This window comes from Tupaia chinensis, unplaced genomic scaffold, assembly GCF_000334495.1.
Source record: "Tupaia chinensis unplaced genomic scaffold, TupChi_1.0 Scaffold146027_1, whole genome shotgun sequence".
Classification (NCBI taxonomy): Eukaryota; Metazoa; Chordata; class Mammalia; order Scandentia; family Tupaiidae; genus Tupaia; species Tupaia belangeri.
The window spans coordinates 252,388-270,279 of NW_006205883.1; the positions used below are offsets into that span (position 1 = coordinate 252,388).

At 49.2% G+C, this 17,892-nt stretch overlaps 1 protein-coding gene across 2 annotated transcripts in view; it reads right to left on the minus strand.

Moving 5' to 3' along the window:
* Positions 1-8,550: 8,550 nt before the first annotated feature.
* Positions 8,551-17,892, minus strand: part of XG (Xg glycoprotein (Xg blood group)) — a 33,744-nt gene continuing 24,402 nt past the window's right edge. Inside the window, exons 9-12 of one of the 2 annotated variants that reach the window (XM_027768361.1) lie at positions 16,731-16,775; positions 15,576-15,611; positions 11,627-11,743; positions 8,551-8,818 (exon numbers count right to left, since the gene is read on the minus strand). In XM_027768361.1, coding sequence (XP_027624162.1) covers positions 8,802-8,818; positions 11,627-11,743; positions 15,576-15,611; positions 16,731-16,775 — 215 coding nt within the window. In that variant the 3' untranslated portion in view covers positions 8,551-8,801. The remainder of the gene's footprint in view (positions 8,819-11,626; positions 11,744-15,575; positions 15,612-16,730; positions 16,776-17,892) is intronic. The other variant, XM_027768363.1, reaches the window with a different exon arrangement.

Here is a 17,892-nt window from a genome sequence, read left to right on the forward strand (position 1 = left end):
CTGCGGCCGGTACACCCATGCATCCGTGAGTGTGTGCATGCATTCATAAATAAATGGCTTACATGTGGCTTCATGAATAAGTGAACCGTGTAAACAGGTGATAGATAGATAGATGATAGATAGATAGATAAGTAAATAGATAGATTGATGGATAGATAGATGATAGAGATAGATGATATATAGATAGATACATAGATAGATGATAGATAGATAATAGATAAATAGATGATAGATACATAAGTGATAGATAGGTAAGTAGATAGGGAACCAGCAGATGGTGTAGCAGTCACGTGACTGGACTCACCCTTGGCCATCCAAGGTTCGAGTCCCAAACCCAGTGGCTTGAAACTCACGCCAGGCGCATGTGCATGCGTGCCCAAAATCCTGAGAGGAGAATGGAGGAGAAGGGATTGCAGCATGGCCATCCCTCCTGGGGGTGATTTGTCACTTTCCCTCTCACTGTCTCTGTCTCTCTGGCAAGCACACATGCCCTAAAACAAAAACCTCTCCAAAAAGAAAAAAAGTGAAATGCATAGAACAGCCTGCGTAGACAGGAATGAGTAGGAAGAGGAAAACTGCAGAGATGAGGGACAAGGAGGTGAGACGGAGGCAGCTAAGCTAGACAGGTACGCACAGAAGGTGGTCAGACAGACAGTGCTTAGCGGACTCTGAGAAGGGGCGCCCTGTGCACTGCAGGGTCTGAAACACCATCTCTGGGCCCCACTCACCACACGCCAGGAGCTCCCACTCCCCTCCCCAGCTGCGACAACCCACACCGCGTACAGACATTGCCCAATGCCCTCTGGGGAGAGCTCTCTCACCCGCGTTGAGAAGTCTGCTCTGTGTAAAAGGCCACCAGGCAGAACCTATTCTGTGCACTTAGAGAAAAAGAACAGGACCGTTTCCCCTCGCAGAGCCGTCCCGCGGTGTCTTCTGTCTCTGCGGTCTCTGCACACAACAACCCCTGAAGTCCAACCAGCTCAGCCCAGGGCTGCATCCCCACGGTGGGGTCCCTCGCGGGGAGCTCCCTAGCCGCTGGCCTCCCTCCGCCTCGCCGCCTGACACCATTCTGTTTCCAAGCAGAGCAAAAGCCTTCGAGCAGCTCTGCACACACGCCTGTCCCTGGGCAGGGGCTGGGAGCAGAGGTCGGGTCACCTGGGGCTCCAGACGGGAGTCTTTTGCTGCTAGGGTCCACGCCTTTGCCGTGGGGGTGTCCTGAGCACCATGGGGGTGTTTTGCACCATGCCTGGACCCCATGTATCACATGCCAGAAAGAGTCCTCCCTTCCCCCCCAAAAAAGATCTACGGAGTTGGGTAAGTCTCCTCAAAGACCCAAAATCTTGGTTTTTACTTACTGCTGATGTGTTTTTGTGTTTATTTCATTTTTTAAGGTCTTTATCAGAGGGTGTATGCATTAGCAGAAGAGAGACAGAGACAGAGAGAGAGGAAGAGAGGGAAAGTGAGAAATCACCCCCCAGAGGGGATGGCCACGCCATAATCCCTTCTCCTCCATTCTCCCCGTGGGATTTTGGGCGTGGGACTCGAAGCGTGGTCTGCTATATGGGAATCCAGCGCCTTCACCACCATGCCGGCTGCTGGCCCTCCTAGGGACGTGGTTAGTCTATATTAAAAACACAGCCCAGACAGACACACGGTGGAGAGACGACTGGACCGACTAGTAGGGGACCAGGGTTTGCGTCTCGGGGCCTCCCTAGATGTGCCCACAATCTGGACTGGCCAAGGGTGGGGTTGAACCGCGGCGTAGAGACCCTGGCAGGGGTGTCTGCCCCTCTCTCTCTCCCTCGTGGGAGAAAGATGTCTATAAACTCTTAAGAGAAAATGAAAACAAACTACCGGAGCCTGCCTACTCTTTGCCAAGGCTGTGGGAACTTTTAAACCCAGGGACTTCTCTAATCTGGGCCAAGCCTTCTCAGTCTCAGTGCACTGAGGATCCGAACCTCAGTGGGCCGGGTGACATCCAGTCCAGCACATGAGCGCGTGGCTACCTGGGGGACCCGCCCGAGCCAGATGGCGGCGACCTTGAGAACAACGTCTAGGGTGTGTCCGATGTGACATCTGACCCGTTTCCCAGCAAGAACGACTGTGCCCACGGCCCCGTGCCTCTGCCCTGCACTCTCACTCGCCCTTCCCCAGCTCCGGACTCTCCCCTTTGTACCCCGAGCTTGTGCAGGGACAGGAGGACAGAAGGCGGCCAGCCACTGGCCACCCTCGTAATCCCGGACACAGCAAGGTCCATTTTTAAACGCAAGGAGGCGTCTTGTCGTGGGCATGGCTGCAGCGCGGTTCCTGTTGCTGTCCGTCTCCAGGGAGCTCACAGTCAGCCTTCTCCTCCCCGGGACCCGGACAAATGCTGTTTGCGGATGGCAAAACGAGCCCTCATGTTCCTAAGCAGGCACTTAGGAAAATTTCTTTCTAGAAATGACATTCAGGGGCTGGCAGGTGGCGTGGTGTTTAGAGGCACTGAACTCCCACATGGTTGACAGTGGTTCAAGCCCTGGACCTGGTGGCTTGCTTTCTCACTTTCTCTCTCTCTCGCGCTCTGTCCTTTCCTGGTCAAATGAAAATAAATAAAGTGAAATAATATCATTTAAAATTTTAAAAAAGAAATGACATTCATACACAAAAGCCCATATTCTAGCAATAGGACATTTTAGAATCCTAAGCATAGGGGCCAGCAGTTGGTGTAGTGGCGAAGGCAGAGGACTCCCACATGGTCGAGCAAGGTTCGAGTCCCAGACCCGGTGGCTTCAACTCATGCCGGGCGCGTGTGCATGCGTGCTCAAGATCCCTAGAGGAGAATGGGGGAGAAGGGATTGTGGCATGGCCATCCTCCCCTGGGGGTGATGTCTCACTTTCCCTGTCTCTCTATCTCTCTCCGGTCAGCACACGTATCCTATGGCAAAAATCCTAAAAAGTAGAAAAAAAAAATATGTCCACAAAGAAAAGATTTCGAACCCAGAAGCCACCCAAAGACATGAACTTGTTTGATTGCAGAAAACGTCACTGACTGACAGAGGCTGACTAAGACTTAACTATCTTGAAAAACCAAGAATGCAAAAAATGCCACGCAACATATACACGTGTGTACCAGAGCGTCTTCCGAGAATTCACAGAACACGTGTGCTACGGGAAAATTATGCGTGGACCTCAGCTTCTTTCTTTTGCACCAAAATATACTCATATGTTAATTCCATTTGTCCATGAACTTTTCAAATTCTTTCAGGTTAGAAGTGTGCGTGTTAGGATCACAGTTACAGAGCGGTGTTTTGTATGTTGACATAACATAGGAAGCACTGCAATTGCAAACACCTCAATACCAAAACAACAAATAAATAAATAAATACAATAAGCAAAGGCATGGGGCTGGCAGGTGATGAGGTGGTGAAGGGCGCTGGACACCCACATGGCTGACCACGGTTCAAGTCCCAGATCAGGCGGCTTGGTTCCTCCCTTTCCCTCTCTCTTTCTCTGTTTCTCTCTCTGATCAAACTGGAAAATAATAATAATAATAATAATAATAATAATAATAATAATAAATTAAGTTAAATAAAAAGTAATTCATTTTAAAAATGCAAAGGGTTTATAGCATGAGCTATGGGTTGCCTTTTTTTAAGAATTATTTCATTTAATTTTTATTTATTCATTCATTTATTTTTTATTTGACCAGAGAGAGAAACTGTCTCTGCATCCCGTTTCTGAAGCGCAGTTGTCCGCTTCGGATGACTTGCTTCAGGGACGTTTCAGGCCGTCTGAGTGAGCTTAATTGAAAACCGGGAGTCAAAGGCGCCGTGAGAGTAGGTGAACACACGCTGAAGACTCGGGGGGCTCAGAGCAAGCTCGGCCCTTGCAGAAAGGATCCCAGGCGAGCTGCTGCTGTTTCAGAGCGAGGATTCGAAAGAAGGACCGTGGAAATGAACAGAGCCGCGGCCCTGCGTCCTCGAGAGCCAGATTCATCGTCATTATCTGAAATCCTTGGTAGGGCAAGGGCTGACGGCGTCTGAAACCCACCCGCCGCATCACAATAAATGTGACGTGACGTTCGTCCCCGAGTACAGCAGACCTGTGAATTCAGGAGCCATGACGGCGTTTCAGATAGCGACAGGGTTTGGGGTGTCTGGACCCCACCTGGCTGACTGCAGTTCGAGTCTCAGACCCGACTGCCCGGACACCATGCTGGGTGCGTGTGCGTGCGTGCCCAAATCCCGAGAGGAGAATAGAGGAGAAGGGATTGCGGCGTGGCCATCCCCCTGGGAATGATTTCTCACTTTCCCTTTCTCTCTCTTTGTCTCTGGTAAGCACACACAGCCTACAGCAAATTTTAAAAAGGAAAAACAAATCAGATTCCAATGGCATACAGGTTAATGGCTCTGGACTCCCACTTGGCCAACCGCGGTTTGAGTTCTAGACCTGGCGGCTTGCTTTCTCACTTTCCCCCCCTCTATCTCTGGTCAAATTAAACTAATAATAATAATAATAAATAAAATTAAAACACATCCTTCTTTAAAAAAAACATCAGAGTCTATCATCTCCAGCAGGAACTCGCTCATCAGTTAACCACACTCCCCCAAGTACAGTGGTTTCCGATATTCCATTTAAAATGGATTTTCCCTGGGAAGAAGGAAGAATATTTCCAAAGCGGCTGAGAAGATCTCACACACGTTTGGGCAGCTGGATTCCCTGCAGAGTCCAGACAGAAATGCTTCCAAGAAGAGCAGCAAGGACGGTTGAGGTTTTGCGATTATCCTGAGAGGAGAAAGCTCGGGATGGCTGGGGACTCCCAGCGAAAGCTTGGATGGCTTACGGAAATGCACGCATCAGAAGGACGTAACTGGAAGGATAAATGGAAAGGTTTGAAAAAGGGGGGTCAGTAGATGTCATGGTGGTTAAGGTGCTGGGCTCCCACACGGCCAACTGTGGTTGGAGTCCCAGACCTGAGGACTTGCTTTCTCTTTCTCTATCTCTCTGTCTCTCTGTCTCTCTCTGGTGGGTGCATGTGCCCTATAGAAAATGAATCATCATAATAGTAATAAAAAAAACTAACTAAATCATTATTAAAGCAATTTGAAAAAGTATATTTAGGGACCTGCAGGTGGCGTGGTGGTGAAGGTGCTGGACTCCCACATGGCTGACGGCAGTTTGAGTCCCAGACCTGGCAGCTTGCTGTCTCACATCCCCTCTCTCTCTCTCTCTGATGCACACACAAGTCCCAAATCAAATTAAAATGAAGTTAAATAATTTTTAAAAGAATTATCTATTTCTTTCATTGTCTTTGCTGTTATTTTTATTATTTTTATATATGACCAGAGAGAGACAGAGAGAGGGAGAGAAAGGGAGAGATAGAAAGCAAGCTGCCAGGTCTGGGACTTGAACCGTGGGAGTTCAGAGCCCCAACCACCATGCCACCTACTAGCCTTTCATTTTCTTTTTCTTTTAAAGAAAAAACCCTATTTAGGTCTCTGATATTTGGGAAAAAGAGGGGTGGGGTGCGCAGAGGGAGTGATGTCTGTTGTGTACAACCCCATAGTGTCATGACTTTCAGACGGCCTTCCCTGCTGTTTCAGTGTCACGTGCAAAAACAGAGAAAGGGCGGGACAGCACCAAAGACGGTATTTTTAAATGTATTTATTTTTTAAATGTTGATTTATTTATTTGATGAATGAGTCAGTGGGGAAGACAGAGACAGAGCACCTACAACAAGATCGTGACACCGCGATTCACCCGAGCCCCAGCCAGCCCCGATCATGGGCACACACGTGCCCGGTGTCCTCAGGAAGGTCACGGACTCGAACCTGGAACCTTCCAACACGGATCCGCCTTGCAGAGCATCACATTTTACTGCAGCAACACCTTCTGGCCCCAGTTACCAGTACTTGAGTAGTTTTTGACAAAGGAAACGGATGGGTTTAATGTCAAAAATGGCTAGATTCCCTCTGGGTCTGAGTACATGTGTGCACGTATGAGTGTGCGAGTCTACACAGACAAACACACAGGGCATTGACCAAGATGAAATTAAACTCGTACTGAAACTCCCGTGTGGAAAACGGTAACAGGACCTAGCCAGCTCCGGAAAGGCCCCTGCAAGACAGGCGTGCGGAGGACACGCCAGCGGAAATCAGGAATACGGGCAGTCTTCGAGTGGCCGAGTCCTAGGTCATTCTGTAATCTGGGACAGTCGGTCCTCACTCGCCTGAGCTGGGACAGACACTCTAAGTTCTTTTTCCAACTGGACAGAGTTTTAAAGGTTTTCTGCTTACAGCTTCCTCCCTCTGAAGACGTAACTCCCAATTCATAAGGATAAGCATGCTATTTGCAAAATTGTTTTTCTTTGTCATAGGATACGTACACTCACAATGAGAGACAGAGAGATAGAAAGCGAGAAACATACACTTAGGGGCCAGCAGGTGGCACTGGACTCTCACGGGGCCAACCTCAATTTGAGCCCGGGCCCTGGTGGCTTGCTTTCTCATTTCCCATCACTGTCTCTCTGTAGTGAGCACACATGTCCCAAACCACGTTACAATAATAATTATAATAACAGTAATAATAATAAAGTTAAATAACTCTTTTTTAAAGAAAGAAAAAGTATATTTATGTCTATGACACCCGTAAAAACATTGTGACACCGGGATTCACCCGAGCCCCAGCCAGCCCCGATCATGGGGCACACACGTGCCCGGTGTCCTCTGGAAGGTCGCAGACTCGAACCTGGAACCTTCCAACACGGATCCGCCTTGCAGAGCATCACATTTTACTGCAGCAACTCCTCCTGGCCCCAGTTACAAAGACTTGAGTGGTTTTTGACAAAGGAAACGGATGGGCTTAAGGTAAAAAAAAATAGTTGGACTCTATCTGGATCTGAGTATATGTGTGCAAGTCTACACACACACACACACACACACACACACACGGCATTGACCAAGATGAAATTAAACTCGTACTGAAACTTACGTATGGGAAACGGTAACAGGACCTAGCCAGCTCCGGAAAGGCCCCTGCAAGACAGGCGTGCTGAGGACACGCCAGCGGAAATCAGGAATACGGGCAGTCTTCGAGTGGCCGAGTCCTAGGTCATTCTGTAATCTGGGACAGTCGGTCCTCACTCGCCTGAGCTGGGACAGACACTCTAAGTTCTTTTTCCAACTGGACAGAGTTTTTAAGGTTTTCTGCTTTCAGCTTCCCCCCTCTGAAGATGTAAGTCCCCATTCACAAGGATAAGCACAATACCTGCATATTTTTGTTTGATTCTTAGGGGGTTTGGTTTTCTTTTTTTTGCCATAGGGAGCGTGCACTCACTGGAGAGCGATGAAGAGAGACCGAGAGATGGAAAGGGAGAAATCACCCCTGGGGCTGGGGGGCATGGCCACGCTGCAATCCCTTCTCCATTGTTCTCCTGTGATTTGGGGCATGTGCACCTGGAGTGATTGTCAAACCTCCAGGTCCAGGACTGGAACCGTGGTTGACCACGTGGGAGTCTTAATCACCCTGCCACCTTCTGCCCCACATACTTGGGATTTTTATAGATTCCATATATGAGTTTCACCTTTGGTTGTGATATGTAGGGCACCATCTGAAAGTTGTAAAACATCAGCCTCGCTGTCGTCAAACTGTACTCACGTACCCAAACCGTCCTCTCCTCCCCCAGAACTACGGCTACAGCAGAAGCAAACAGCCAGCCTCTTCTTAGATGCCTACAGACACACGACGGTTTCCTACCGCACTGACAAGGGACAGTACACGCCAGAGAAAGCCACACAGATGCTTCACGCACACACCTTTACAGTCCCCAAGGCTGAAGATAAAATAGTGCCCAGTGTCCAGCTCCAACATCCGAACCCACGTCTCTGCCCATTCTTCCCTGCAAATACTGAAACCGTCATCTTCCCTAGGAAAGAAGTACCCCAAGACTGGCTTCTTCCAGACAGTTTCAGCGTCAGTAATTCCGCGTTCTAGGACACACACACTCAGCCTCGTGCTCGGCGGGGCCATCCCCACGCTGGACGCAGACGCTGGGGAGTAACTCACCCCAGGTCTCTGCAAGGCTGAGCTCTCCCTGCTGGGCAGGGCTGCAGAACGTAGCCCAGGCTGAGCTGCCAGAGCTCGAACTTATCTTCACTTGGAAACCTCAGTAAGGGGCATGCTTCCCTCTCCCCTGACATACAATGCCTTTCCCCTGCCTGGTGCTTTGAGACCCCGCTGCGGGGTTAAACCTTTGCAGGTTACTCGCACCGTGAGGTAGTTGAAGAATTCCAAGCGGGGACTCCTGATCTCTCTTTCTAAATGAAGGCTGAACTGACACATGGAGCTATCTTTTTTTTCTTTTTTCTTTTTTCTTTTTAGGGCTTTTTTTTTCTCCCTGTAGGGTACATGCAACCACAGGACAGAGACAGACAGAGGAAAAGGGAGAACTCGCCCCCTACAGGGGAGACAGCCATGCCACAATCTTCTCTCCTCCCTTCTCCTCTGAAGATGCTGGGCGCACACGCACACACGCCTGGTGTGATTTTTCCAGCTGCCAGGCCTGGGACTCGAACCGTACAGTTGGCTATGTGGGAGCCCAGCTCCTGACCACCACGCCATTTGCTGGCCCCCAGACGAACCTATTGTTAGGACCCCACCACCACCACACAAGTTAGGGAATCTTTTTCAAGTCCTTCAAAAAGAAGAGAAGGCCCTTTAGCTCGGGGGATTTTGCCAAGAATAAAAAGAGCTTCGCCCGGAAGCGGAACGCGGATTTCTTCTCTGGATCGGACTTTTCTCAAAGCCACAGGGCACGTGGGTTTTCAGACGTGTGCTGGTTCTGTAAGGAAGGTGGGAAACACGATGTCACACGTGGGAAAATAAAACCAAAACTACTTTAAAACAACTGCTACAGGGAACCAGCAGTTAGCGTAATGGCTATGTCGCTGGACTCCCACGTAGTCGACCGCGGTTCGTGTCCCGGACCCGGTGGCTTAAAACTCACGCCGGGCGCGTGTGCGTGCGTGCCCAAGATCCCGAGAGGAGAATGGAGGAGAAGGGATTGCGGCGTGACCATCCCCCCTGGGGGGTGATTTCTCGCTTTCTGTCTCTATATCTCTCTCTGTCTGTCTGGCGAGCGCACGCGCCCTACAGTGAAAATCTCTCCAAAAGAAAAAAAAAACAACTGCTACAAAGGACCTGTCTCAGGGCCAGCAGGTGGCATGGTGGTTAAGGTGCTGGACTCCCACATGGAGGACCACAGTTCGAGTCCAGGATGTGGCAGCGTGAAATCACACCAGGCATTTGCGTGTGTGTGTGTGTGTGTGTATGTGTGTGCATAAAATCCCAAGAGGGGAATGGAGAAGGGATTGCAGAGTGGACATCCTCCCGGGAGGTGATGTCTCACTCTCCCTCTCTCTGTCTCTCTGCAGCAAGTGCATGCACCCCATGGTAAAAACCTACCCCCCCAAAAAAACTGCAGGAAATATTACTTGTCTGATTTCCTGAGATTACAGCCTGTAGCTGTCCCCACTGTTAGATTCTGTGCCCCAGAAGCCTCTGGGTATGTCATTTGTCAGGCTGCTCACCCAATTTCTGTGCTTGGCTAAACGTGTTTATTCTTATTTTATCTTATGTTTTTGAGAGATATTTAGCTAGGGGACACATGTGCTCACCAGAGATACAGAAAAAGGGAGTGAGAAATCACCCCCCAGGGGCAATGGCCACACGGCAATCCCTTCTACCCATTCTCTTCTGGGATCTTGGGCACGTATGCACCTGCGCCAGCAGGAGTTTCAACCCACCGGGTCCGGGACTTGAACCATGGTTGGCCATGTGGGAGTCCAGCTCCTTAACCACCACGCCACCTGTTGGCCCAGCTAAGTGTGTTTGAATCAATGCAAAGAGGCTTCCAAATGAACCCACAGCATCTCTGTAATGATACATTGCATCAGGGCCAGCTGGACTCCCACATGGCTGACTGTGGTTCGAGTCCCACACCTGGTAGATTAAAACTCACGCTGGGTGCGTGTGCGTGCGTGCCAAGAATCCCGAGAGGAGAATGGAGGAGAAGGGACTGTGGCATGGTCATCTCCCTTGAGGGATGATTTCTCACTTTCTTTCTCTCTGTCTCTGTCTCTCTCTGGCGAGCGCCTTAAGACAAAAAAGTCTAAAAAAAAAAATGATACAGTGTGTTGCTATGGAAGCAAGGCTGGTCTTCATTACCTCAATCCTGTCACCTCAACTTTCAGACTAAGTGTTCTGCAGAGGGAGGTTTGCTCACCCCAACACAGAGGCTCATGTGAGGCACCCACTGACCAGTAGGGGGAGCCCGCAGACAGGTTGGGAGGTTGACAAACACAACCCCTAAAGGTACACACAGACTTGTCAGAGATTCTTCTGGGATCACTGCAGTTTCTCTGCAAACTCCAGACAGACCCTACTGACTAGACCCGAGAGAAAAGTTGGACTCATTGCTTCTGGATAAACCATTCCTGTCCCTCCTCTGACTTTTTTATTATTTTTCTTTTCTGAGAGATTTTTGCCATGGGGCATGTGCATTCTCGGGAGAGACAGAGAGACAGAAAGCGAGAAAGAACCCCTGAGGGGATGTTCACGCCACAATCCGTTCAGCATTCTCCTCCAAGGATCTTGGGCACGCACACACACATGCCCATCATGAGTTCCAAGCCTTTGGGTCCAGGACTTGAGCCGTAGTCGGCCATGTGGGAGTCCAGAGACAACACCATTATGCTATCTGCTGGTCCCAAGTTTAAAAATTTTTTAAAAATCCTTTCTCTTTTATTTTTTCATTCGCTATAAGCCACATGTGCTTTCCAGAGAGAGACAGAGACACACAGAGAGAGAAACAAAGTGAGAAAACAATCTGCCGGGTCCGGGACTCAAACTGCAGTCGGTCAAGTGGGAGTTCAGCACCTAAACCATCACACCACCAGCTGGTCTCTATTTTTTTTTTTTAATTAGAATTTGAAGCCAGCAGGTGGCATGGTCCTTAGGGTGCTGGATCCCCACATGATAGACTGTGGTTTGAGTCCCAAATCTGACAACTTGAAAACCACAACAAAAATAATTAGATAAATAAGAAAATAAAGGCTTTTTTAATCTGTATTTTTTTAAGAACTATTTCATTTTTTTTTCTTTTTTTTTTTTTTTGGAGAGGTTTTTCCTATAGGGCGCGTGCACTCGCCAGACAGAGAGAGACAGAGAGACAGAAGGCGAGAAATCACCCCCCCAGAGGGGATGGCCACACCGCAATCCCTTCCCCTCCATCCTCCTCTCAGGATCTTGGGCACACACGCACACGCGCCCGGTGTGAGTTTAAGCCACCAGGTCTGGGACACAAACCGCGGTCGACTACGTGGGAGTCCAGCGACATAGCCATGACGCTAACTGCTGGTCCCAAGAATTATTTCATTTGATTTAATTCATTAATTAATTTAATTTGGCCAGAGAGGGACAGAGTGAGAGAGAGCAAGAGAGATGGAAAGTGAGAAAGCAAGCTGCCAGGTCCAGGACTCGAACCGTGGTCAGCCATGTGGGAGTCCAGCACCCTCAACACCAAAGCCACCTGCCGGTCCTGTGATCTGGTTTGATAATTAAGAAAGAGAATACGGATGGTGGAACTTGCCATTAGTCCGGAAGCAATTCCTCCTCCGGTTGAGTTTGAAGTAGCTGACTGCCGCTCCCACGAGGGTGACCACCACCACGGATACGATCGGAGACACGATGCTCGCCACGGTGTTCCCTGCGGGGAAGTCACGTCCAGAGAGGGCGAGGTGTGAGAGCCAACCAGGGCCAGCAGGAGACCCTCATATTCCCATCAAGTCTGCCAGCACATGCCTTGTCTACCTCCCCTCACCTCCAGGAAGAAAACAGCCAGTCGGAGCAAACGCTCCCCAGGGAATGACTGTTCTCTCCCAAAGGCGCAAGGTCCAAATCCAGGTGGAACCCATCCAAGACTCCCAAGGCAAGGATCTGAACCCACGAAGCCCTGCGCCTAGTTTTGGTTTGCTCGCTGTGTTTGACTCCCTCATACCTTTTTATATGGGGAACTTTATTCTGAACGATTTACTTTTTACATTTGTTTGTTTATTTCATGAGTCAGAGAGAGAGAGAGACAAGGATATTCCGTAGGGTCCGACATGGCGGTCCTCATCCAGCCTTCTCAGCTGGCTGGGATCTCGGACTCACATGCTCCGTACGTGTGTGGGTCGACCTGGGATTCGAACCTGGGTCTTCCTCATGGCCTCCAGCACTGGAAAGCCCAGGATCTTTTTCAAAATCTTTCTCTTTCTTTCTTCTTCCCCTTCCTCCCCTCCCCTTCATTTTCCCTCTTCCTTTATTTCTTCATTCCTTCCGTTGTGTGTGTACGTGAGAGAGGGGAGAGAGGGGAGAGAGGGGGAGAGACCGAGAGAAAGGACCTCTTCCAGGTCTCAGCACACCTCGATGTCCACCCAGACAGGACCATGGATGTGCACACCTGTGCCTGGCGTGTTCGGGCCGAGCGGGGGCTGGAACTCTGAGCCTTCCCATAATGTCCAGTATCACTCACCCCGTGGCTGAGCTCACTCTGTACCTGTTAAGATGTACAATATTTCTGGGACCAGCAGTTAGCGTAATGGCTATGTCACTGAACTCCCACGTAGCCGACCACGGTTTGAGTCCTGGACCCGGTGGCTTAACCTCACGCCAGGCGCGTGTGCGTGCGTGCCCAAGATCCTGAGAGGAGAATGGAGGAGAAGGGATTGCGGCATGGCCATCCCCCCTGGGGGGGTGATTTCTTGCTTTCTGTCTCTCTGTCTCTGTCTTTCTGGAGAGCGCACGCGCCCTACAGCAAAAACCTTTAAAAAAATAAAAAGAAAAGAAAAAATTACCTCTGTGCTCAACTATTGGGTTGTTAGAAAAGTTATGACACGTTTTTGCATAGAAAAACATAGAAAAACACGTCATGGTGACTTTTCCAACAAGCCCATCGTAAGGGCCCTAGTAGGCCAGCTTTGGAAGGCATCCGGGTCTCTGCACATACACATATAGACACTTATCAGAGGCCCTGAAGGCCAAAATGACTACAAAGATTACGTTTCCTTGGGACCAGCCGATGGCAGAATGGTTACGTCGTTGGACTCCCAGATGGCCAACCGCAGTTCGAGTTCTGACCCATGCGGCTTGAAACTCAGGTAGGCATGTGTGCGTGCATGGCCCCAATCCCAAGAGGAGAATGGAGAAGGGGTTTCAGTATGGCCATCCTCTCTGGGCTGATTTCTCACTTTCTGCCTCTGGTGACCACACTTGTCCTATAGCAAAAATCTCTCTTAAAAAAAAAAAAAAAAGATTAGGTTTTTTTGTTAACAAAGGATGACCAAATGCTATGACAAAATCAACACTTCCCAAAAGAAAAGAAAAAGCATATAAATAGCAAAAAAGAAGAAGAGGGGGCCAGCAGGTGGAGTGGTAGCTAAGGACACTAGATTCCCACATGGTTGACCACAGTTCAAGTCCTGAACCTGGAGGCTTGCTTTCTCACCTTCTCTCTCTCTCTCTGTCTGTCCCTCTCTGGTCAAATTAAAATAAATACATTAAGTGAAAAAAAAAAGGAAGAAGAGATCATGGTTTCCATTTCAAATTTCCATGCCCATGACACACCTTCTATCAGACAGGGTTGAAAGCCCTGAGCCAGTTCTTGGTGCGTCATTGGTGAGGGACACAAGGAGGCTCCAGGCATGAAGCTACCACATTGGGTGGGAGAGCATTCTCAGAGCTCAAGGATCTGTTCTAGGTCTGATACTTCCACCTCGCTGTGCCTCCTGGGGAGACTGCCCTGCATCCCACACCCTCTGTTGTGTGATGTTGGAGAAATCCTTATTGAGAGTTGCGGTCTACTGTGTCTACATTCTCAGGGTCTGGGCTTTGGTCAACCAAATTCTTCAAAGTTCAGCTGGTCTAGTTTCATCTCTGGGTAACCGCCTGGCCACTGAGTAATCAAGCTTCTCAGAGCAATACGAGATCCTCACCTGAAGCTGAATTAAACCTCCACTGAAGGCCCCAGATACATGAGGAAGATGCAGCCAGGCTCATCACAAGGACTTACCAGAAATGCAAGGAATTTGGAAGATACTAGGAGGACTTGTTGAGTGATTTTAGCCCAAACTGCTGACTCATGTCATCATGACTATAATAAATGGTTGTTTTAAGTCGCTAAGCTTTGGGATCTTTTGTTACACAGCATCGCTGACTGCTACACACCTGTTTCCGCTCTGTTATTGCAAACAAATCATCCACATACAATTCATTTCAACTACCTAATGGTCCTGTAAACGTCCTCTTCTGTCCCTCTACTGACTACCTTCATTCAACTCATCCTCTTATCCAGTTTAGGTTGCTGACTGGTCTTGAAGGAGTTTTTACTGAACCTCAGCAGACCCCCTGAGATCCATTTTCCACCCACGTGTCCACAAGGATAGTTCCTTCCTGTAAATCTTGTATAAAGTGCAGGCTCTGATAACTGCTTACCTGACCAGACTCATCTCTTGTCCCCGTTCTTCACCACATATTACATCCTGGTCACGCACATGGCTGGGGTGTACCCAGCTCCACCCAGCACCCTGCCTTCCCTGACACCGCACACTCCCCTTTACAGCACTTGCAGGGACATGGTTCTCTGCAGGAGTCCTTGCCAACCCCCACCTACCCCCGTGCAGGAATATTCCTTCTGTCATCGGCATTCATGATGCGTTTCTCTTTTCTTGCATAGAAAAACATTGAAAAATAGGGAGGGACTTTTCCAACACCCAATATTTTGTCACAGGACCCCCAACGCCTCCCCCAAATTCTGTGCCAGACTTGAGCGCAAAGGATTCCTCATTTATCTTTTGTACATTCTTCCGGTCTCCAACTTATACCCTCAAGAAAAAAATAACCAATGGATTTCCTAAGAATGCCATCACACCATGAAAACAGCAATAGCAGTCCTGGGATTAGAAGTCGGGAGCCTCTTCAGTCATTTTCTTCCCCCACCCTCGATAATTGAAAACTCATCAAAGCCTTGTGGTTGGGTGGCCAGATTTATCCTCAACCTCCAACTCAAACAGGCAGCCTCTCTAGTCACTAAGAGATGGGGAACCTTTCTCCCAGCAGCACGGGAGGCAAAGGTAGTTTTCTGGGTGCAAATGCTCCATTGTCTGCTCTGGGATGGGGCTGACAGTGCCCTGCCAGGGATCTTCTGATAACTGCCCTTTTCATTTCCTTCTTGGGTCCTAAGTGCTCAAAGGAAAGAAAGCTGCCCTGGCACCTTCCTGGATGCAGTTACCCGAGCCATCCTTCAAGGTCTTGCTCTGAAAGCAGAAGGGCGTTTTCCAGCCAGAGAACCCATCCTTGCCTCTCCTTCCTCTGAGCTCCACCTGGTCCCACCCTGAAGGTCACACACGTTCCCTTGGAAGTTTCTTTATAGCCATAGAGAACCAGCAAGTGCTTTTTGAAAGCTGGGACACTGGGATCACAGATGTGGAGGTGGGTCTTCTGATAACGATTTGCAAGGGCTTGCTCTTGGAAAGACGGGGCTGGCGGAGTCAGTCCCTTACCTTGGGGGTTTCCGTAAGTTGCGTGACCATCTCCACCTGGAAGGGAAGCAGACCCGCCCGTGTGTTTATCCTGCAGAGCTAATGGAGGGCCTTGTGTTGGGGCCATTGTTGGCAGGCTGACAATGGGCTCGGACAATGAGCACAACACACACGAAAATCTCCGTGTTAATCACTTTCTGTTCTGGCTGGGGGAAGGACCGTGAGCACAGGGAAGGAGGGAAGTGCACATACATGCCACATATAACGGCGACTCCTGGGGTGTGAGTGACAACAACAGAGCACAACGCAGGCTTAATTTCAGGGCTGGAGAGTAGACACACAAACACATCCATGTACAACACACATACACACACATGTAACTCATGCATGTAAGCAGCCCACATGCAGCACGCACATGCATGTGTAAGCCAAGCACAAGAGTGTGTGTGCATGCACACATGCACAGTATGTTGCAACTCACATGCACATACCCAAGGGCACCTACATGCACAACCACATACAATATGCACATGCATGCCTAATGTAATTACACAAGTGCATGCAGACACATGTGCAATCTGTTGCACTTGTGTGCACATGTAAACACATGCATACACACATATACACATGCATGCATGGGCACAGTCATGCGAAATCCACACAGGCCTCCACCTGGCCTTGTGTAGGTGTGAGCACATATGAATACCTGCATGCATGCATGTACGTGGAAGCACACGTGTGCACACACACTCACACAACAACACCTGCATCTTGACGTTCATTCCTTTCAAGAAATTAATGCTGCAAGACATGCAGACATGTAAACACATGCATACACACATATCCACACGCATGCATGGGCACAATCATGAGAAATCTACACCTCCACCTGGCCTTGTCTAGGTGTGAGCATGTACGAATACCTGCATGCATGCATGTACGCAGAAGCACACGTGTGCACACACACTCACACAACAACACCTGCATCTTGACGTTCATTCCTTTCAAGAAATTAATGCTGCAAGACATGCAGGACATCTCCCCTCAGCATGCTGCCTGGTGAGCATGCAGGTGAGAGACCGAGGGGGCAGGTTAGTTGCCCAGCGTGAGACGCGAAGACAGAATTCTCCCTGTTAGCGCTCTGTGCTAGCAACTTGTGACCCAGAGCTCCTTTACCGTATGCGCTTCCATAACGCGTCTTGGGTCGATAGCCCCCTCCACCTGCGGGGTAGGGAAGAGTCCGTGAGATGCCAGAGAGCACGGCAAGGCTCGGGCATCTCACAGCAGGGAGCAGGGGGCAGACCAGGAGGAAGGGCTGTCTGAGGCTGCAGAGATGGCCCCCGGGCTGTCCCATGCAGTGGAAGGAACTCAGTCTAGGAGAAAGGCTGGGCTGGGGGTGGGGAGCACCAGGAATGAAAAAAAAAAAACAAAGAAAAAGAGAAAGAAAGAAAGAAAGAGAGAGAGAGAGAAAGAAAAAAGAAGAAGAAGAAGAAGAAGGAAGGAAGGAAGGAAGGAAGGAAGGAAGGGAGAAAAAGAAAGAAACCTTGTCATTTGATGCAAATACAATTTTTTCGAAGTCAGGAAAAAAAAAGAAACAGTCCATGGTGATGGGAAAAGAGATTGTGGTGTAAATAGACTACCAAAAAAAAAAGGTCACCGGAAGCGAAGCCATGAAATGCAAAAGAGATTCTCCAAACTTTCTTCTTATGTCTTGAAAGCAATGTGTGAAGACAGATCTGAGATTGTTCGAAAAGAAGTGCGTGGTGCTGATTTGGAAGGGGGATGGCGTGTGTGGGTGTCATTTACCCGTCACTTGAATGCAGGGGTAGTTTTACCAACAGCTTCTTCCAAGGGGATATTATGTTCCTACATACTGAATTATGTTCCTACAAACTCATACGTTTAAGTCCTGACCCCCCCAGGACCTCAGGGTGTGAACTTATTTGGAGACAGGGTGTTTGTGTTTGTGGAGGTGATTAATGAGGTCACCAGGGTGGCCTTGATCTGATAGAATTGGAGTCCTTATAAGAGGAAACAAGGGACCAGCAGTTGGGAGAATGTCTATGTCGCTGGACTCCCATGTAGTCCACCACGGTTCGAGTCCTGGACCCGATGGCTTAGAGTCATGCCAGGCGCGTGTGTGTGCGTGCCCAAGATCCCAAGAGGAGAAGGGAGAAGGGATTGTGGCGTGGCCATCCCCCCTGGGGGGTGATTTCTCACTTTCTGTCTCTCTGTCTCTCTCTGTCCTTCTGGAGAGTACATGCGCCCTATAGCAAAAACCTCTCAAAAAAAAAAAAAAAAAAAAAAAAAAGAGGAGATGAGCCTCATTAACCACAAT